Raw genomic sequence first — 22,586 nt, forward strand, 5'->3', positions numbered from 1 at the left:
AACCAAAAGCACTAAGGACAAGCAATGGCGTAAACTGCACACAGTGCAAATATTGCAGCTATTTCTCAGGAGCTAAGCAAGACAAAATATATTGTCCTACTCAGTGGTTCCTACTTTCCCTAACACTTATTTTTCATAGTTAAACACTACTGTACTTTGACATATTTCAAAAGAATAAAGAAAACATAATACATTCTTTCTTTTTTTAATACTAAGCAATTTCTTTATATGTGTATATTTATATATATTTAATTCTGGTAGTAAACTTGAGCTTATTGTTCTTTCTTTGAACATTTTAAACTATGACTATTTAAACAAATATTGCATTGAAATTTTCTAACAATGCCATTGCTCCCATAGACAAGGGTTAATGCACAAACAGGATACTCTGCCCTAGAATTATACCTTCACACTTTGCAGCAGCTTCTACTTTGCAACCAAGTTGTTCTTTATTTTTAATAATACCTTAAGCTTCAGAAGATCTGCAGGAGTCCTGAAGACAGTGGGATGGAGAACTTCTGCTTGGCGACTTTCATCATGCATTTTGAATGATGGTTCAGATGAGTAAGAGCTTTTCCAGTGTTAAAATAATTTCTCTTGCAAATTTTACACTCCTGACAGGGTGACTACATCCAGGCTGATATGCTGCAAAAATAATAATAAGAACTTTCACCACCCAGAAGAAGGCATATATGTATCAACTTAAGCAGTAAATGTCTATAAGTAAATGTAAGGGTTTTCTTTTCTCTGCTTTTGTAACTCTGGGGCAAGATATCAATTAGCTGCAAGAGAAAGGCTGCCTGAACACTGCATTTAGATCTTGAACACACAAAGAGATATGTAGACCAGTGAGAGTACAGAAGTCAGAGTTTTGATAAAACAACCTTTTTTTTAACTGGGTCCTGTGTCTGAGTTGTAAGCAGGGAAGAGCAAGACATTTTTTTGTGGGTATATTTCAAGTTCGCGAGGGCAGCAATTCTCAAACAATCCCCCAGACAACGATTTTGTTCTTTTTGTGTCCTCGACCTGCCGCTCACCGCTCCTCTCTCAGTCCATGTGCTTCCAATGGCACTGCACAGAGTGGTGCTCTTTGTCAGACACTGCCCTGTGCCACCAGGAAAAGCAGCAGCTCTCCAGCTGCTCCCTGCACAGGCTGGGGAAGCACTGGGAAAGGGGCAGAAGCCGTGCTGTAAGCTGCACACTGCCTGCACTTCGGTGCAGCGGGAAGGACCCGCACCTGCTCTGTGACTCACATGTCACGCAGACCGTAAAACAACACAGCAAACCTGGCCCACTGAACTGCCCGGTGCAGGGGTGACATCACAGCCTCCCAAGCATCTTGTGGAATATTTATCACCAAGTTTTTCTGGCAGGCATGGTATAGGCTGAGGTGGCAGCTCACTTAGCAATTGCATGGCTGTAAACTCACCCTGGAGACTTCCTCAGGACAGCTGTGTCCCATGTCCAGAAAGCCAGAGATGGAATTGACATGGCAAGCTTAAATCTAAGATGAAATTCATCAGTGGTTGCAGAATTTCCACTCTCTCTCAGCAGCCAAAGGCTCCTCCACACAGCTCAGCTCAGCACAAGCCCATCCTGCACCTGGTGCTGCACGAGGGACCCGCTGTGGATGTGCCAGCCTGGCCCTGGGTGAGGCACACCCCACAGAAGCAGGAATTCCTTCTGCCCTGCTCACACGATGCTTGCAGGTGCCTTAAAGACTCCTTAAGCAGTATTGGAGTGTGGGGATTTATTTCCTCCCCAACATTGGAGCAGCTTGACAATTTCATCTTTAGTGGTTATTACAGTGCAAGTTTTACCTGTAAAAATGTTTGTCCCACACTGGATAAAGATGCCAACAACCCCACTCCCTATCTAATAAAATAAAATGTATTTTTGTATTTATACTTAATAAAACATATGAAATACTTAATGTAACTGTACCCATGTACAATACACAAACTCACAGCTTTCTATGGCAACACATATGCTGTTGGATTCATCAAGCAATTTCTATAGGGACAGGGTGATTAATTTCAATCCATACTACTAAACATGTGCCTCAGAGCATTAATGTGTACTTTAATTACTGTGCTAAGCAGATGAGCTCATAAGAGCAGCTATCATTTTAGAACTTTACTGATGTGGTTCACTATTTGAAAAAAACCCTCTTAGATGAACATTTGCTTTACAAAAGCAGCAGACTCTTGATCTTATCGATGTTGCTTTATTTTAAAATCAAATCACAAATTCATGATGCTCAGTATTGTTCTTAAAGCCTTAGGTTCTGCAGTTATGCAATTACATGACACCTAACAATGTTTAAGATTAAGTATATCTCTAACTGTTGTGTTTTATGCTTAAAACCTGTATCTCAGCAGCTCAAAAACCACTCTGCAAAGAAACTCTACAGTGTTTTAACATCTTCCAGAATTTAAACTATGACATGATTTTCAAATCCAAGCTAATATTTTTCTATAATAATACCTGAAATTAGTAATGCCACACTATTAACCCAGGAATTAGCTGTGAAGGCCAAGGCCAGCAAACAGCATCAGCTTCTGGCACTGCTTCCAGCTGAGGGTCAGCAAAAATACCTACACCCTTAAGGGGGTTGGACAAGAGTGATGTGACTCTGAGGGAACCACCCTGCCTTTCCTGGTGCCAGCATCCCATGGGACAGCATGGGTGAGCCCCAGCACTGTCTCCAGAGGCACTCCTCAGCCTGCTGAGCGACACTGCTGTGCAGGCAGAATGAGAGCGACCCCCAGGATGACCATCAGCCCTGTGAGAAGGAGCTAAGGGACCTGAGTAGGCTCTGCTGACAGCCTCTCCACACCCAACAGGAGGCTAGGAGGAGTCTGAGCTAGGTTACTCACAGTGGGGCATGGAGGGAGAACAAGGGACAACAGACTGAATTTGAAATACAAAAGGTTGAAGTCAGAAACAATAGAAAACCTTTCTGCCATGAAGTCAGTCAAGAGTGGAAGGGACTGCACAGAGATGCCATACAGTCTCCATGCTTGGAGGCTTTCATGACCCAACTGAACAAAACCTTGAGCCACCTGGTCTCAGCTGGCCCAGCTCTGAGCAGGAGGTTGGACTAGATGGCTTCCAAGGTCCTTCCACTCTGAAGGATGAAACAATCACTGCCCTGTGCTGCTGACCACTGCTGCCTAACTGGAATGTTTTCTGGAGCTCATCTCTTCTCAAAAGATTTTATTTGCTTTGCTCACTTCTCAAAGACCCTTACTCTTGACACACTTCAGGCCCTGGAGAAGTGTCTTATCTGACACCCCTGGGACTTTTTTCCCTCTAAGAGCAAAGAGCTTCAGACAGTTAAACCCCAAAGTATTTTAGCAAATACACTACAGTTCATGGGCTGGTTTTAGACTTATTTGCTCCTATACAATGAGTAACAACACACACACACACAGACACAAAAGCAGCATTTAACATGTACAGCAAAGCAGTGAAATACCTGTTAAATTTTTTCCTCATCATAACAAAATCCAATTTAGTTTAGGACATTTTTTCTTTATCTTTTAAAAATACAATTCCATATCTCACCTTGACATATATTTTCTCACTGGGGTAAAAACCACTGCTGAAACTGTTGGTATAAATTTCCATTACTTTCCTCCCGCATATATTCTACACTTGCAGCTCCCAAAGCATAGTGCAGAGAGCAGGAAGAGCCCTGTGGCAGCTTCCATGCAGAACAGAAACACAGAGCCCACTGGCAGCCTGGCCCATCAAGCAGATTTCCCCACATGGACCTGTTTTTATGGCTACTGGAATGCTGAGCATAACACCACCAATACAACCATACACAAGGAAACTAAGTGGTTTGAGCTATCTAGAACCCAAGCTATCTGACATTTGAAAACGCTCCTTAGGCTCTTACATGAGGTCCTGGGGACATTTTGGTACACAGACTTTACTGCTGAAGTCTGAAAATAGGACAGAGGGAACTCACTGAAACAAATCTTACAAGTGGTTTGAAATACACAGCTGTAACAGGTGACGCCAAAACTGCTCACATACACAGATAGCACAGATCTACCATACTCTTATTAGAAACCTACCTTCCTAAAACAACTGCTTTAGTTCCTGGAATGCTTCTGCTTAATTTCTTTGTCTTGTCCAGCTGGGCCCTAGCTCCATTTTGCCAATGTGTATAATTTCCCCTTAGAAAATATCAAATGGACAAATCAGGTTTCAGCCTCTGGAACCAAGATATTACTGATCTCCATAAGCTATTAAGGGGTTTCAAATTATGGCAAACAAATCCCTCAAGGCTAACTTAGAAAAAAATATAAAAACACAGGCCTAAGCTTGCCAGACTGTCTGCCTCTCACATTCACAGAAACCCGCCTCAGAAGAAAAAAAATCTTTATTATGTATGAGGTACAGACCATCTGCGATGGGCTTTGAGAGCCAACTTAAAAGTGGGGGGGAGGAGAGTGTTCCCAACTGCATTCACAGTCAGTGAAGAGCTTGAGACTCAGCAGCTGTCTGTGAGCAGGGAAGAGGTCAGGATGAATGAGGCTGCACAGGACCTGCCAGGGTCAAGGATGGAAAGGCACATTGTTACACACAAACTGTGTGTAGAGACATATGGAGAACAGCAGCAAGAACCAAGAAAACCTCGTGGAGACAGCAAGATCATCCCATAAACAAGGTATTCTAGGAATGCTGCTTCCCTGTCAGTGTGGTAAAGTAAGGGATGATATTATTCCTGTGGCTGTTACACAGACCACTGAATGCATCATGCCATGGGAAGTAAGAATGGCAAGAGCTGTAAACTGGTAAGAGCAAAATATACGGGAAGGCTTTTTTTCATCCTTTATTTTAGAGAATTATACACATCTTTCCATATCAGTCTTCAAAATTTTCATAATTCTTTTGAAACCTTTTTCCACTTCTCCCCTACACCTATCTGTATTAGCCATTTACTGTTATGCATACCATACAGCTTATTAATGTTTCATTTCTGAAAAGGAAAAAATCACTTGTTTTTTTTTTAATTTTAACCACCAAAACCAGAGTGACATTTAACCCTCCCTACCCAAAAAACCCCAAATCCCACGAGAACATTTTCTTACATCTGGCAGATTGCTACGCCTTTGTGTGTTTGCAGCTCAACAAACAGGATAGTTCCTTTGGCTGCAAATGAACTGTGAACAGGTAGATATAAGTAAACCCTTACAAGTGACTGTTGTTGATTCTGTAAGGAAGCAAACGTATTTACATCTCTACTCCAGCCAAAATCATTACAAGTATTAGTCTTGTTTCATAAAATTTTGCTGGCTTTTTAAACATTACAAATTAAACCCAGCATTCACTGATATTCCTGGCTAAAACTCACTCACGCCTGTGGGGCCAGGTCGTCACCTGGAATGTGAGTGTGTGTATCGGCTGATCCTGCAAATACTTACCAGTGGTGGAAGGGGCACTGCTGAATCTTGCTGTCACACACCGAAGTCCCTTTTCCCAGCAGTCTGTCCCACCTGGCTGCTGGAAATGAGGGCTCTCCACGCTGAATCCACAGGTTCAGACCTCGGGTGCTGCAGCAGCTCTGCAGTGAGCGATGCCCTTCCAAGGGCTAGAGCTGGACCTGTGGGTTTGCAAAGAGGCAGCTCAGGTGCAGGTTCTGCTGAGGAAGCACTAATCCCCAGGGAAAGAGTGGGGTGGGGAGTTTGGGGTACTAGCAACTCAAAGCAGCTTCCAGGAAGCTTGCCAGAGGTTGTCTTCCAGCGCACCAGATTTGCTCCTGCACAGAGCCCGCACATGCCGGGGCCCTCAGCAACATCCTGCACAGGTGAAAACAGGCACCTTCCAAATGGGCATGAGGACATCACTTTGCTCCAGCACTACCAAGACCGGGAGAAACAGTGCAAGAGTGCTGTGCTTAAATTTGCTCATTTATTTAAAATAAGATCAATTCTGCATGCCTGTGCAGAATTCTGAAGAATTTGTAAATCTGTAGAAAATCTGTAGAGAATTTACAGGCTATGCTCCTGCAACTCCACACTGGTCTGCATACTAGCTTGATCATCAACTCAGATGAACCCTTGCTGTAAGAATGCCTTTTTACCCACCTATCTAGGAATATGGTTATGCCTAAGCAGGGAATTTTAAGTTGTTTCCCAGACTATTCCTGAATCCAACTGCAACCTGTTTATTTTGACCTCAGTTCTTAGAAACTGTTGATGCCACGGTAGAAATATGCTGTGTGTTCCAACAGGCAACAAACAGTCCTAATGAGAGCACACTCCATCTGTGCTGCCAGCGCACACAGCCTCAGCCTATAGCTCGGATACGCTGGAGCGAAGCGTGCAGGGACGAGCTCGTGCTGCAAGGGATGTCCTGGCACAGCAGAGCTCCCTGAAACAGGCCTCTGGGAGAGTCCTGAGGCAGCCAGGGTAGGCACCGGCGGCACTTGAGCTCTCCCCTCCCTGTTCCGAGTTTGTGGAGTACAAGCTTTCACGTTTTTTAAACGTTTTAAAACTATGAAGTAAAGAAAGCTGAGTTAAAAACCAGTGCCCAGTGCTCTCAAAAGGCAGGAGTTAAAGTGTGCAGAACATATGGCACTATTTACAGCCGGCTTGCACACGGAATTCAAGGGAATTTTCCATCGACCTCATACTCTGCAAAAGGTACATTACAGAAAAATGCATGTGGGGATCCTTTAATTTCTCTTGCATCTTCTCTTACAAGATGCAGCTGGGGAACAACACCCACTGGTATTGGTAGCATGAAACGGTGATCCTTTCCTGTTACTAAGATCTGGTACAAATTACCATGGATTTTATTTAGAGGCACTATATAAAAGGCAGTGCTGATTTGTTTCTAAATTTGTATCTTGATTAAACTGTCAGGCTATAACACAAATTCAGATCTCACCTGACTTCAAAATTCTACAACAATAAATTATCCAAGAAGTGCAGCACAAATTGAAAATGCTTATAAATGGATCAATACTATGCTTTATGTTTAGATTTTATATCTTGGTCATGCCAAATCAAATGGAATAGAAGCAGCACTTTACATTCAAACTGTAAATTCAGTGTGTTCCAAATGAAACTGTATGTGAGGGGAGACTGCGAAGCAGGATTTTAAAAGCTACCAAGGTGGCCAACAGAATAAAAACTGCATTATTATTTTCAGAATTATTTGTAACTGCGTTGCGGTAGTCAAAAAAACCAAATACAAAGAGCCAAAACTCCTATTCTCAGAAACTCCCATGCAAACTTGCATAGGTCAGATCAGAGTTTTTCAGCATTTACCCCTGCAAACAGAGCAGAATTTGGTCTCATCCGTTAAAGCAAAGTCATTTACTCTGGAATAGCTTCAGTGATACTGAATATACTTCTACTATCCTGAATTTCGGCATCTAGGATTAGTGCTGGAAACACACATAGGCATTGAGGTCTAATGAAAGAAAGAGTCAACACAAATATGGGGCAGCAAAAGTGAGAACAGCTATGCAGAACTTCCAAAAAGTAGCTTAGGAATTAAACTATTCTTATTAAAGCTACTGCTATTGAACTACGGCTGTTAGAACTTTCAGTTTATTGAACCTTTCTGCATAAAGCAAATATTGTAAAACAGATCAGTTTTCCATCATGATCACAAGCCATAGCTGCTCCTAAAGGTTTTGCTTTTTTAACCGATGTTCTTGTATATTTGAACACAATTTTTCTACTTGCTTTTACATCATATCCATGCAAGAAAACAGCTATTCTAAATTAACACACACCCTTCCAGAGAAGGAATATATGATAAAAGTATTACATAGTGAAGTTGAGGCATATTTTTGCACTCTCAAAAGAGGGTAATTGATCTTCCCCTCTCCCCAGTTTCAAATGTGGAACTTGGCTGCTATGAGTTCTTTCCCACACAAATCAAGCCCTAGCTCTTTTGAATTGAAACAATATGGGATGATTATTGTGGGAATTTTTTTACTGTTACTGTAATTTAAAACTTTCTGTACCCAATTTTGCATTTTCTATAAATCAAAAAACTCATTTCACTTAGGGCTACAATTAAACAGAGGAAATCAAAGACTAACGTCTAAGCAAGTCTTGCTATTAATCATAGGACAAACTAGTTGTACAACTATTTTTACTGCAATTCCTTTCTGCCTGAGAACTGCATTTTCATCTGAAGCTTGAGTTCTTTAGAGGAGACTGTGCCACAGATGAGACAAATTAAACAGAGGTACAGGAGAGCACCATGTGCTGTTGAAGATGAGCCTGCCTAGCGGTCCAACACCAGCACAGGGCTACTGCAGAGACAACTACTCGGGTTCTGACACTGCCATTCCAGAAGCTTCTTCCTTCACCAGCAGCAGCCACGGAATCACGTCTATTGCTTTACATATCTGAACTGAAATCTGCATCTTTCTCCTTTTAAAAGAAAAAATTACAAAAGCAGTGGATTTCAACACTTAAGTTCATACTGGAAACAGGACACACACGAGCAAAATTAAAATTGGAGTGCAAAATGAAAACGTGTAATATGGAAACATAGGTAATCTGTTTATTCAAATTGGAAATCAGATTACGTATTTTTCTTTTCTAAAAGCAAAAAATGCATATTGATCGCTAGACAAAATAAAACATGAATTCTCAAATCAACAGAAGCATGTTTCACCCAATTGTCTTTATTTTTTTCTCTATCTCTATTTCTCAAAGAAAAAATTTTATGTCACTTTCTTTTTTATATTTGTTTCATATATTTTCTTTCATATATTTTAGGAAGAGGTTTAATGCCTCATGGTGTTGGTCTTTGCAAAACTCCTACAGAGATACAAGTCATACAAGTCATTGCATTATTTACAGCAGTATATCTAAAATAAGTGATACTAGTAACTTATTCATAAAATATATGCTCGAAACAAAAATTGGCTTCCAGTTAAATAGTCCGCAATGTGCATATTCCATGCTAAAGAGGAGCCTTTTACTAATTGCAAAGTAAAATTCAAATGCATTTGTAAAAAATTCCACTTTTTAAAATCAGACACAAAGAAAACAGCTGTGAGGATTTTGAGAAGTTATTGGAAGGGCTTCTTATACAAACAAAACAAAACTTCCCAACACTGACTTATGACTCTAATGTGATTCAACAAGACATGAATGGAAACGGTTTCATCTCTGAGCAGAACTAGATTTCAAAAGTAAATTACTTACTGAGGCTATAGATTGAAACATTGTTTTACAACTGATTTTCTTTTTAACTACAATCTCTCACTTTCAACTCTCATCATCTCTGACAATGAACTCCTGCAGCAATCAACACATCTGTTTCTCAAAAAGTGCACTGAAACCATGTCAGTCTGGCTGTGGTACCAGAAGCTCCCAAGCTTTTGCTTCAGGAAGCTGAAAACCTGCTCATCCCTTTGAGGACACCTTTCACTGAGGACAACAGGGAGCTGCTTCTGCCTTTCTCTGATCTGGGTATCACTCAAAGGCAGACACTGACCACACAGGAGGTGCATGAGCAAAACAATGACTGCAAACACAGCTTTGCCTACCAAGGATGTTGGAAAGACTGGATGTCAATTGACCTAAACAGTAAAGAAAGAAAGGGAAAACCCAAAAAATAACAGAAGTTTGGAAGTCTCATGCAAAGAGCATGAAAAAGACCTGGAGCACTCACTTTATGCAGATAACTACAAACCCTGCCCAACTCCACAGTCCAGACTGGAACTTCTACACCTTCTCTTTTCCTGTTTAGGTTTATCACATTAATTTCTCCCCTTTGATTCCAACTGATGTTGCAAACAAGGGAGGGGAGCTGCCTACTCTGGCCAACTTACACTCCCCTGGTACCCAGGACATCCATATGCAGCTAAGCCTGGAAGTGGGAATGAAAGTCCAGGACCACCAGTCATCAAAAGCACTCCTGAGCCAGCTGGAGACACCAAAATAAACACCAACACCACAACTTAGGGGCCCAGAAGCACTCACTTGAAGATTTTCAGAGCCATTAATAATCAGACTACAAAGCTGCCAAACTGGGCAGAGGAATACTAGGAAACAATTCAGAGAGGTCTGGCTGCAGGACTCCTGTATTCCTACCTTTGGTTCAAAGCACTGGTTTGCCAGTCAGCACCAAAAGCTGTGGGTGAGGGGAGGGGGGATGCCATTGAAAAGTGGAGAGGACATGGAGACAGAACACGGAGAGTCCCAGTCTGGGACTATCTGTGGTGCACAGGTCAGTCCTGTGCATAAGCACCTGCAGGATTTGGTTTTCACTGGCACATTTATTAAAAATGCAGGGAAAAACTAAACCCAAACAGCTTTTCCAGGGTTTCTGAAACACCCTGGCCTGCTGAAGGCGTCCACATGGTGGAACCAGCGTGGCTCTGTGCACTCAGCTGCTCCTTGTTGAGCACCCGTGTGTGTCTGGGGCACTCCAGGGTGGCCATGCTCTTGGGGAATGGACAGAGAGTGACCAGGACATCTGCTGCTCCAGCCACTGCAGTGCCACAGTGCCAGTGTGGACAAACCTGCCTCCTGGCTCCCAGAAACCAAGCTCCTAGTGCAAACAGAGGAGAGGTTGCTGCAAAGAGAAAAAAATCCTAAACTTAATTACATTTAGGCAAGCAGTAGGCTAAAAAGAATAGAATTATCAGAGGGAAAAAAACCAAAAAGAGCCAGCAAACAAAACATGTAAAATATGCTTGTGTCTTTATTTTTAAAATTTGCCTCCCAGCTTTCTGTTCTGCAGGGAGTACATAAATTGTTATGATTTGTAAGTTCTAGTTTTCATGGTTCTAGTATGCTGTTTGGGAGGATTGTTTTGTTTTATAGATTTTTAAATGCAATGATCTACCTAACCTCCCCATATAATCTTAAAATGCTACCAACATACCAGATTTTAATTACTTGCACAGCAGAATCCTAAACTGGAAGGATAAGAGATCAGGCAATTTCACAGTGTCTTTCTCCCAAGCTGTTCTGATTCGACCTGGACTTTGACTTTGGGTATATGGGTATATATTGATGCAGATGCTGAGTGGGTTAGTCTCTCCTATTATTTATCAATGCATAAAACAGAGTGATCAATTTACAAGGTAGTGGTGATGAAAGAAACCTCATGGGAAGCAATACATTCCACTTTGGTAAGGAATACTTGTGAATTTTGGGAGGCAAGGCCCAGGCTCACTATGAGAAAAACTCCATTCAAAGGCAGTCAAGGCCTAGAACAGCAGCTACACCCCAGATCTACACTACAAGATGCCCCTTGTGCAAGGACAGTGCTGCACCCCTCAAATTCTGCAAGCTCTGCATTCTGAGCAACACTCCCTTCCCAGATGAGTGCTCCGTGCTGTGCATTTGCTGCACATGGTTTATTCACACATCAGCTGTTTCTCTCAGCAGGAACATGGGCAACACCAGATTTATCTCCCAGTTACAAGGGGAGGTACTGAGGCATGGAAAGAGCTGAGGAAACTAGAAGAGATGCTTACTCTTATACTCAAGGCTGAATGAAAAAAAATCTCCCAACTTCTCACTCACTTTTCCAGACAAGGGCACCATACTTCCTGTTTCATCAAGGTCTAATTTCTGGACAATAGCACGTCTAGATGAATATTTTACAAATTAAAGGATATTATAAGAAAACATAGAAGAAGGACTAAATAAACTGTGTGATCAAAATAATCCCAGTCCCAGAAGTGTTAATTATTCTTTGTACCTGTTATTTTTTCCAGTGGCTTCTACAGTAGTAGCTCATGGTACACAACAGACAGAGAAAAGATGGGGGATATATAAGTGGGCCTTAAAATTTATGTAGGCCTTGAACTGGCCATCAGCATGAAGATGAAATTCACTTTGTGAAGAGTGATTTTATTTTTTAAATTGCATTAGAAGCAATACCCACCCAACAGCCACTGGTCACCTGTGGAAACTTTTTTGTCCTGTGCGCTCTAGAGAACTGTTCACACAAGGCTGAAACAATGCAAATGCTGCAAATGCACTGCCAAGGTGGTTTTTCAGCTTGACCTCTAGGTGTTAACTGAATTGTAAGACCTTTCTACTTGTTCTTCCACTACTTGCAACCTTAAAACTTATATACACAGTTTAGGTGTAGGCCTAATTTTTCACAGATTAATGTTGAGGAGAAGTTGTTAGCACTTTCTGCTGAGCCTTCAATTGCTCTTCCATTGAATGTTTTAGGTTAGATTGTATCTCAGGAGGAACATGCCAATGACAAGGAAAGTTACAAAATTCGGCAACTGGGTACATGTGCACTTACCCCCCCTTTTCCAGGTGAAATCCAACCCACCACCAGGCCTATGTGGACTCTGTGCTGTATTTAGCTTTGCATGCATCAAAAGTTAAAAAGCTTGCAGCAATTATTTCAACAATGACAGAATTTTAGTGCTTCTGTGTCCAGCCCAGAACCTTATATGGGTACAAACCAATCATATCCAACTGACACTGTAAAGAAATCTATTTTGGGAAGAGAATTATGCTCATACTCAAACTTCCTTCCAACTTGATAAAACTGATTGCAAGACATGGCCCACAGTGCCACAGACCAAAGACCTGCACCAGCAAGGACATATATACATGTATGGTACCTTCCACAAACATGAAGGTCTCCTTAGAAAATAACACTTACTCTATGTTGACTCCTGACTTCCTCTCTGGCCTGCTCCTTACAACAGGCACAACCACCTTCCAGTTGTCTTTCCTGTCCCAAATCAGCTCTTGCTCCCAGCTGGCTGTACCTGCAGCCATGTGGTATCCCTTAATAGATTTTAATTAATTAATTAAATAGAAATCTTTAATCTTCTCTTAAGCAACACTGCTGAGTTTTGCTTCCTGAAAGCATTTTGAGAAAAACAAAATGCAAGCACCAGACAGATATAATTTTTATTCTGTTTAATACCACCCCAAAACCATTTTTTGTTACAGAGAAGTAATCACTACTCTAAGTGCTAAACAGCATCTTAAATGTATACATGTGAATATTGTACATGCAGCTTCACTTTCATTTACACCAAACAGGAGTGCACTCATACAAAAAATGCTCAGATCTCATACACAAGACATATACATAGTAGAGTAGGTTATGCTTTAAATGAAATAATTTTATAGAGACATTCAAAGGTACCAATAAGACAGTAGAAATAATTGTTTTAGTATAATTTAAAATTTAAATGTCATGTAATATGTAATTTAAATGTAAATCTGCACCTTGAACCTTCAATCCATCAATGTAAATCTCCATTTAAGAAACAAAATTTCCATGTGATCATGTTAATTCCTCCTTCTATAATAATTATAGAATGAGTAACATATAACCTTCAATTAAAAAATGGTAACTAGCTATCTTCATAAAAGATCGAGTTGAAAAACTGTTTTTATAAAACGGTTACTAATAAAAACAAATTTTTAAATGTTAATTATTTATTCACGTAATAACTAAGCAATCAAAAAAAACTCCTATATGTCACACTGCATTAAACCAAAACTAAATCTCATGATGAACCCCTGCAGCAGTATTATATATGTTCTTTGGACCTGTAACAGAGTTTCCATCCATTTTGGGATGTGATCAATTCCCTCAGTGCACCCCGCAATTCATAAATGCTTGCTAGAGTAGGAAGGTGCTATGCCCCTTAAAACCAGAAAGCAGGACTGACACTCCTCAGGTTAAACTGGATAAAGCAAGGAGGTGCAAAAGCTCACTGCCCAAATCTGAAGGTTGTGCAGAATGTAGCATTCTTTAAATGCACTTTAAGAGTCATTTGAGTTCAGGCTTCCTGCATAAGGTTTTTAAATCAGTGTTAGTTGGGTTTCAGAGTACAATCCAAAACCCTCTGATATCTGTGGGAGACTTTCCACAGACTCATGACTGGATATACTATTTTGTTTCCTATAGGAAAATTAGACAATACATCTTGTCCGTCAAAGGTAACAAAGCCATCATGAGAACTCTCCTTTCCTCAAAAAAAAAAAAAGAAAAAAAAAAGAAAAAAAATCTGCAACCAGAGAAAAAAATAAATATATACATAAAAAGAAGAAAATAAATAATGATTTATCAAAGAGAAAAATTTTTTAAAAATGATACTTGCTATATATACAAATATAGAAGTAAATATACCAGAGCTCTTTGTGTTTGGGTAGCAAAACAAATACAGCAATCAAAATCTCTTGGATGCAACAAAACAGCTTTCCTAGCCTTCTGCAGACTGCATTCCAATAAAAAGCAAGAGCAGCTCTGAAAAGATTGCCAATGCATTTAGAAGTCCATGTCAAAGCTTTGTGTTCACCAACACAGAACTGCCTGAACTGAAACTGTCCATCTGAGACATTGTCAATATTTGTAGCTGCTTTATGGTTATTACATCCTGCAGATGAAAATGCAAATAAACTCTCCCACAGAACAAGCCCTCCTCGATCACCTATGCTGCTGTGATTCCATGAGACCAGTTACCGCAAGCAATGCTTTAGAAATAATAATGTAACTTTGTGTCAAAAACCAGCATCTGGTGATCACTTTTACAGGCCCTCGAACTGACTCCTCTCTGAGGAATTAACTCCAGTGTAAAACACCTTGGCCTAGCAGAGCTGTGAAAAACAAAAATGCTCTCCTCTCACATATTTCTCTAAGCTACTCAGTTCAGCGGCCTGTCCCCCCAGCATTAAAATAACAGACTTTATGTTGCTGCTACTTGTTTTCTCGCTTCTGAGATCAACTGTTTGCAGGGTACTTTCCTACTTCTGAAATTACATAAAATGAGAAAAAAAAATCAGAGAAAAATAAAAAAAATGAGGCCAGTCTATATAGTACTCTTTTTTCTAATTTGGCACTCCAAAAATATTTGCCTCTATAGTTATAAAACCATGTGAACTCTTTTATTATTGAAATTGTAGCTGCCCTCTCCTCTGGAAATGTCTGCTTACATTGACAAAAGAACTTCAGGAGCTGAATGAATGCCACAGCAAACATATCTTTGTGAAGGTATCTGAATAAATGGGCAACATGCTAAGTGTCCCTCAGACTTAAAGTGTGGCAAAAATATCAGTCAGCAATTCAAATGCAATCAATCAAGTGCTGTAGAAAATGATGGCTTAATTAATATTTGATAAAGGTATATTGGTTATTATAATAATAAATTCATTTTTCCTTAGATCCTCCTCCTTCCCCTTTGCAAAATATTCAATCGGTATGCAAAGCAATTTACTTTTCTATTTGTGCTTTACAAATTTGAAAAAAGCAAATCACTTTGAAACTCCACACAGATTGGACAGGAGCTAAATGTTTTCCTTGGCAGATAACAGGATACGACGGTTGAGGTTAATTTAAATTTACGTGTGTAAAAATAAACAGGCATTGCCATCTCAAATCTATAGACTCCTTCCAAAAAGGCTGCCCTAATTTAAATAAAGAATGCATAAGGTAATGCATCAGCTACATACCAAATATTGACCCAACACTCTCTCTTTTTTATTCATAGAACACTCATTTGGAGCACTAGTAAGATAAAGCTCTTTGGAGTGCCATCCTGTCCCCCCCCCCACCTTTTTTTTTTAAAGCAAAATGCGATTCATGCTTAGATATGTATTTTGGAGCATCATGCCTAGACAATTTTTATGAGAGTTTTGTAAAGTTTTGTGGAAGACCCTGAAAACCACTGTAGCAGTCAGATCTTTATTTGAAACTATTATGTATATAGTCTTAATCTAAATCCCATTTGAAGTCGGTGGAAAAACCCCCGTCGCCTTCAGAGGCCTTTGGATCAGATCCTTTGTTTCAGAGGTACAGAACAGCAAATTTCAAAATATGCAAGAATGACGAGTATACAACTACTAAATAAATGGTAATACTCATCTGTAAAAAAAGACAGTTTTATAAAGGGCAATTCAAAATTATGAGATCGCATATTTGATGGTATATTTTTTTAAAAGACAAGCTGCAAACGGCTTGATCCTAGGCATTTTATTCCTACATATCCCTCTACAACTGAACACGTCTTGAACAGAGTTACATTCTATTTTAGAGATCATAAGTCAAATTTAAATAGAATTGGAGATTTAAAATACCCTCTGTGAGTGCAGAGGAATACCTGTGGACAGATTTCTGCACCATTCCTAAGAGAATCACAGGCTGGTTCGATCTCTGGTGAGAAGTTACAGGCCAGAATTATTAGCGACTCCACAAATGTGCACACAGACTACGTTAGTGAATGTGGTGGGGGATCGCTCCAAAGCCCATCAAACTCAGCTCAATAGAATTCAATGTATTGTGGCTCAGGTATGGAGTCAGATACATAAACAAGTACAGATTTGCACAGCCCAGTACAGTTTACAGCAGATAAACTCAGGACTTGAAGAAGTACTTGTGCACTTCCAAACATATACCCATCCATTTTCTCTCTACTGGGATCACTGCTGGGGAATGTCTATTGTGCTGGCTACAGGGATTCCAACTTTTTGTCTTCTGGCTGCAAACGTGAGTCTAGCTAGCTGCACGCATACTGAATAAATGAACACTTATCTCTGCAACAATCAAACGCGCTGGGCGAGCACATGCTGCACGAACACGCATGCGGCTATGAAAGGAACACGCTCCACAGTGTGTCTTATTTGAGAAACAAAAGACATGCAATCATATTTTTAAATTATTTCCCCCCCCTTCTCGGACAGGTACAGGCGCCATAAATCAGCATTAGAACTGTGGCAGCGTGGCTTTGTTGTGCATCTCAGACCTGCACAAGCACCACCACGGCGGGGGGAGGAGGGAGGGCTGATTACCGGCACCTGCTTCAAGCTGCAAGGGACTGATGCAGTTAGCAGGAAAAATGCCTAATTAGAGCACATTTCCATTTTCCTGAGGGAAGGTGTCACTATCACAGGCCTGCCCCTGCCCTGAGCACCCATGTGCACAGCAGACTCTGAGCACCAAGGCCCTGCCAAGGTTTATGGAACATGTGGCACATGGACGGAGGCTGAGTGCAGCACAGAACCCTTCTGTTCGCAGGGCTGATGAAGGACTGAGTGGATGTGAATAAAATTTCCCCCCCCCCCCCCCCAAAAAAAAACTTTTTGTTTCCCCCCCCCCCCCCCCCCCCCCCCCTTGAAGAAAACTGGATGAAATAAGGCATTTCTTCCACTCCTTTTATTTTTCCTTAGGAGTATGAATACTTGGTGCGTACTCTGAGAGGACAGTGCTGTACCCATAGAGCCACACAAAATACAATCCAGCCTCACAGTCCTACTCATCTTCCATATTCAACAAAGACAAGAACCCTGGATTGCAACCACATCTCAAAGACCTAACTCCCGCTCCATTCTCTTTCCCTTTCTCCTCTCCACCTCCTCCTCTCTTTTCCTTCTCCTTCACCCACAATAAAATCTTTCTTACCCTGATCCAAACCTGGCAACGTTCATCTGGACGAAATCACAATTAATTTTCAGAAGTTTAGCCAGACGGCCCACTTGCTGTCTCTGGCAGTAAGGATCCCATGGCAGCCCGCCTGCCTGCAGATCCTGTTCCTGTAGGATCCCTGCTGTGCCATGCTCAGAGCACGACTCTGCCCAGCACCCTGCACCCCTCCCAGGCCTAGAACACACGGACCTTGCCCTTGTGTTCCCCTCATTCTCCACACTAGTAGGCAAAAGCCAGATTTTCAGCCAAGATAGGTGGGAGGTTAAGAAGAGACAGTTCATTTATCAGCAACTCCTTAAATTTCCTTTTGGAAGATGAAACTGCATTTTGAGGATTGAGATGAGGGAGATACACTCATTTTGCCCTCAACTTGCTCTATCCTAGATTATTTTCACTCAATTATTACCTGAAAATATGCAAAACTTTGTAATTATTATCTGAAAATATGCCAAACTTCATCCTAGCCAGCTATAAAAAATCTTTTAATTAAGAGAAGTATTGTCTATGCTTTTCATTTTTCATTCCACGCACCAAACATTTTGTACGAGAATCTTGGCACTCTAACACAAAACACTTTCAAAATGTAAATGCTCCAGCTCACATGCATAATTTCTGAAGACATTCATCTGAGGGGCTGAATAGTTCTATCAGCAGTTATATTTCTATTTACAGACTAAAAATAATTTTAAATTTAAACCCTGGAAATTGCCAATCTAATGAACAGATTTTAATCCCTCTTCAATTAACATGCACGTAGTCTTTATACACTGCTATGTTAATTTTTAGCATACTTACAGAAACCCTCACTGTGAAATAAACCAGGCAATTCTGCTTCTTTTATTTTCAGAGGTAATTTCTAGCAAGCCTCCACAAAACAATGAACTAATATGTGAGAAACAATTTTATATTCCTTTAAGATAGCCCTCATCAACAAAACAGCCCCCAAGTATTACAACCTAAGGATAAAAATATATATATATATTTTCTTTAGAAAAATAGCATAATCAGGAGCAATATCACCGTGTACTCTGAAATTTCTCAGTGAGGAGTGTTCAGCAGCAGTTTGTGAACCCTCAACTAATATTTTATTTGCATTGTACCGTGTAGCTGCTACAGGCCTCTAAAAACTACTTTAAAGAAATTAATTTTAGCTATCACCAAGCCATATGCTCCTAAATTCCTTTCTTAATCTATACAGTTCACTAAAACATTCTCTAGTTCCTTTGAGCATGATCAGCCAATAAATACTGCTTTACTACTTACAGTTATGAGTTGTATTTCAGTTTATGTTGCCATAAAAGACTTCTAATGCAATGCCAATACCGAGGTGGCTTTGATACAATGCTGTCAAATGGCCTGAATTTAAAACTATTTTTATATAAGTCTCTAGGTATTTTCAAATTACTTTGGGTTTGTTGTTTGGCTTTTTTTTTTGGGGGGGGGTGTTATTTATTTGTTTGATTTGGGGGTTTGGGGTGTTTTGGCTTTTTTTTTTTAGAGAAAACCCCCAAACTGATTTGTATTTGGTCTGTTATTTACTTTAAATCCTAGATATAAATCAAATTAACAGTAAAATATTAAATTCTTTTATGCGCGTCTCCCATTTTTTCCTGGTGCAGAAAAAGCATTTTGGTTTAGAAATATATATGAAAGGACTAATTTCCTCATCAAGTGTCCTAAAATATATTTATTTTCAGATACTTTAATTTACACACAGATTAATCTATATAAAGAATTGAAAATATCTATTATCATAAGTCTGGCAACTTCACAGCAGTAATAAATCTTAAGTGTTTAACTGTCTGTCAAATTGTGCCTAACTCAGTACATTTCTATCCACATGCTTCTTTGGTCTATAAATGGCATTACTCTAATATTTAAGTATTCTACTTAAAATAAATTCCTTCATTAACACCCGAAGAGAGAGTGGGAGTGTGCGTGAGCATGTGCCAGGGTGCACACGCAAAAGATAAAAAGAAAACACACTTTTGGCGCTTATGGACCTTTAAAGGCCTTGAAAAATAGAATTTTAAAAATATATTATAAAAATGGCAATTAGAAACAAATCCTGAACAATTTCAGGTATGAAAAAATTTAAAACATGAATGCTGAAAATATTTACGTTCAAATTCACGTTGCTAAGAAAATCAGGATATGATTTACATGATAAAATTAATAGGATATGTGATGAGATATAATGACTGAAGAGCATCAGATAGTTACCTGCAAAGCCAGAAGTTGAGCAATGTCACCAGGTCCCTTCTCTCGTATGTGTCCCTACAAATAAACCCCATGCACTGGCTGGTGGCTACGTTACAGCTGCTCTGCACAGGGATGCTTAATAACGCTTCACACAGACTGAAATATTAAATAAATGTAAGAAACTTGCACCACCCAACTTTGTTTCTTCTCTTAAGCCCCCTTCTATTTCTATTTTTTAGAAGGGAAGGGGGAAGCGCCATTCAGGAAAGCAGCTATATTGTGCTCAATGAAGGCAGGACTGGCACAAGTCCTAGAACATTTGCATTCAGAAATAAAAGCTGTGATCGACCTTTGTCTGCTAAGAAAATGAAGCTTGCTGGTTTTAAACAGGCTAGCGAAGGGAGGGGCAGACTCGATAGAGAGGGAGAAGAGAACCTAAAAAACAGCAACAATAGCAAATATTAGTCTATCACATCCTTAATAGGCAGCAAAGCGATCCTCCCGAATGAGCCAGGACCTCGCCGGGCTGATAACGCACTCCTGGTTAATCACAAATTATCAGACAGACGCGAGCCAATGTGCCGATCCCCACGTAGTTCCCGAAACTTCATTTTCCCACTTGGCATCCCCTGCGCTCCGGCGGGAGCAGCTTACCCTGGCAGGGCGGGACGGCGGCCCGGGAGCCGCCGATGGATGCGGCGCTGGGTGTTCCCCCTCGCAGCTCCGCAGTCCCCGGGAAGGCGGGCGGGAGGCTCCGGGCGAGGCGGCGCATCCGCGCGGCCGGGCAGGCCCGGGAGGCGGCCTCGCCCCGCGCCGCACCGGCCCCGCCGGCAACAATGGGCGGCTGCGAGGGGTGGCAGGGACGGCGGCGAAGGGAAGGGAGCAGAGCAGGCAGAAGGGAAGGGAGAAGAGAGGGGAGGGAGCGAGGGAGGGAGCGAGGGGGGAGAGACGGAGGGAAAGAGGAGGGGAGGGGAAAAAAGAGAAGCGTGTTAAGCTTGTCTGGTAGTTAACAAGTCTTGAATGAAGAATGTTAGCAAACAGACAAACAGCATGTCTGATGCATGCTAATAGTCCTGGCTTCACCACTGACAATATGAATAATTCAGTATAAAGGAGGGAAAAGAAGAAGTGGGGGTGGGGGGGGGGAGTAGTGGGGGGGGGGGGGGGAAAAAAAAAAAAAAAAAAAAAAAAAAAAAAGCATCCTCCCTTCGCGCTCCCAAACGTCTGCAGAGGAGACGGGAATAAAAAGTGTGCCGCAACTTTCTTCTTCCCACCCATCGCACAGAAAATATTCAGCAAAAAGGCCGGTCGGGCACCAACCCTTTCGCCAGCCCTGCGTCTCGGAGATTTTCGATTCCTATTTTTGTTGCCTATTAATTTCCACCCCCCCTCCCTCTTTACCGCCTATTTTACTTCTTTTGTCTGGGAGCTGGCACCTGTCCCAGAGACGGCATTTTACTGCACATCCCCTTTTCCCTCCTCAGCAGAGAAAAGGGCGGGGGGAGAAGGTCTGCAAGGACGAAACTGCCTGTGCACCCCCTGCCTCCCCAGACATCCCCCCCATATTTCCTTTTCAGTCATGGTCCAATTACAAGGGGTTTGGAGGGATATCACACGCCCTATTTCACATGGCGCAGATACCTACAGCCATTAAAAATATATTTCTATGAAAGAGAAAGGCAGAGAAATCAAGAGGCTTGTTCCCTGAGCAGCACTGTGCACTGGGACTCCGGGGAGGAAAACCACCAGCAAAAGCCCTTATCCTCAGAGCACACAAACCTGCAAAGCCCGAATCATTGCTCAGGCAAAGGAATCCATTTCCTTAACAGAGGGAAGAGGGAGTGAGGGAAAGGGATGAGCGAAGGGGCGAGCCCTCGGCGCTCTGCCCTCTGCATTGGGATGTACAGCGCAGGAAAGGCGAGAACCAGCCCCGCTCGGGAACGCTGGGAGAGGAGGGCTCAGACAAGCAGAAGAAAAAGAAGATCCTATTTGCAGCATTTTTAAAAGTTCTGCTCTGGCAAAGGCCGTCTGAAGGGGAGGCCCTTGCAGCAGGAATGCGAGCAGCAGCCGCCTTTCCAGAGTCCAGCCTCCTTCTTGTGAGCGACTGGAGCAGTCTGGCGGAGGAGGAGAAGAAGGAGGAGGAGGAGGAGGAGGACGTGAGCCAGCGAAACGCAGCGAGCTGGAGCTGATGATGAAAGCGGCACGGCCCTGCGCGGACAGGCTCCTTTCCATCCCCCGCAGCCACGGGCACACGGACACGCACCGAGCCCGGCCCCGCTGCGACCCCGGCGGGTACCCCGCGGGCCGGGGGCTGCGATGGGGACGGCGCCGCCGGGAGGGGACCGGCAGAGAGGCAGCGATGGGAGGAAAGGCGCTGCGCTGGAATGTAAATGCACCCACGCTATGGCAATATGCTTGACAGGGCAGTGCGGCTAATGAAGCTTTTAATTGGGGGAGGTGGGGGTGTGTGGGGGGTGGTTTCTACGGAAATATCTCCCGGGATTAAATGGAGACAAGAGGCTCCTCTCTGCATTCACACACCTACACTGCTCTGCGTAACACAGCGGTCCGCAAGGACCACGACCTACAGCGCACACACACACACAAAACCAATCCAAACCTACCGAGCTGAAAATGGCTATTTGAAAAAGTAAACACTATATGTGACAGAAAAACTTCGTGATTTTGTTTTCTCATGCCCTTACTTCCAAACCAGCTGCACAGCCAAGCTCAGGCTGCTTGGCCCTTATAACTCTCTTGGCACCGAGTCAAAAGCTGATAAGCATTTGGGCGAGACAGCTCAACTGCTGTGCTGGAAGAAAAACAGCTGCCATGATTGCTGTTTGATTGAGAGCGCTCGCACACACACACAAAAAACATACCAGGCTGCAAGGACGGGCCACAAATGCCTGAGGATTCAGCTTCAGAAGATCAACATACATTTCCTTAAAAAAAAAAAAAAAAAAAAA

General features: G+C 41.9%; 1 protein-coding gene across 4 annotated transcripts in view; it reads right to left on the minus strand.

Annotated features, from left to right (window-relative positions):
- The window catches only part of LOC306801729 (uncharacterized protein), a 95,737-nt gene extending 73,680 nt beyond the window's left edge, over positions 1-22,057 (minus strand). For 2 of the 4 annotated variants that reach the window (XR_013774166.1, XR_013774167.1), the window contains exons 1-3: positions 20,272-20,584; positions 5,442-5,620; positions 466-645 (exon numbers count right to left, since the gene is read on the minus strand). Coding sequence is in view for 1 of the 4 variants with exons in the window: in XM_079305060.1 (XP_079161186.1) it covers positions 5,475-5,620; positions 20,272-20,461; positions 21,397-21,414 (354 nt within the window). In the remaining 3 variants the exon portion in view is untranslated. Of the gene's footprint in view, positions 1-465; positions 646-4,534; positions 4,563-5,441; positions 5,621-20,271; positions 20,585-21,396 lie in introns of those variants that run through there. The other 2 variants (XR_013774165.1, XM_079305060.1) reach the window with 2 other exon arrangements.
- Between the last annotated feature and the right edge of the window lie 529 nt (positions 22,058-22,586).

This window comes from Erithacus rubecula, assembly GCF_903797595.1.
Source record: "Erithacus rubecula genome assembly, chromosome: 4".
NCBI lineage: Eukaryota > Metazoa > Chordata > Aves > Passeriformes > Muscicapidae > Erithacus > Erithacus rubecula.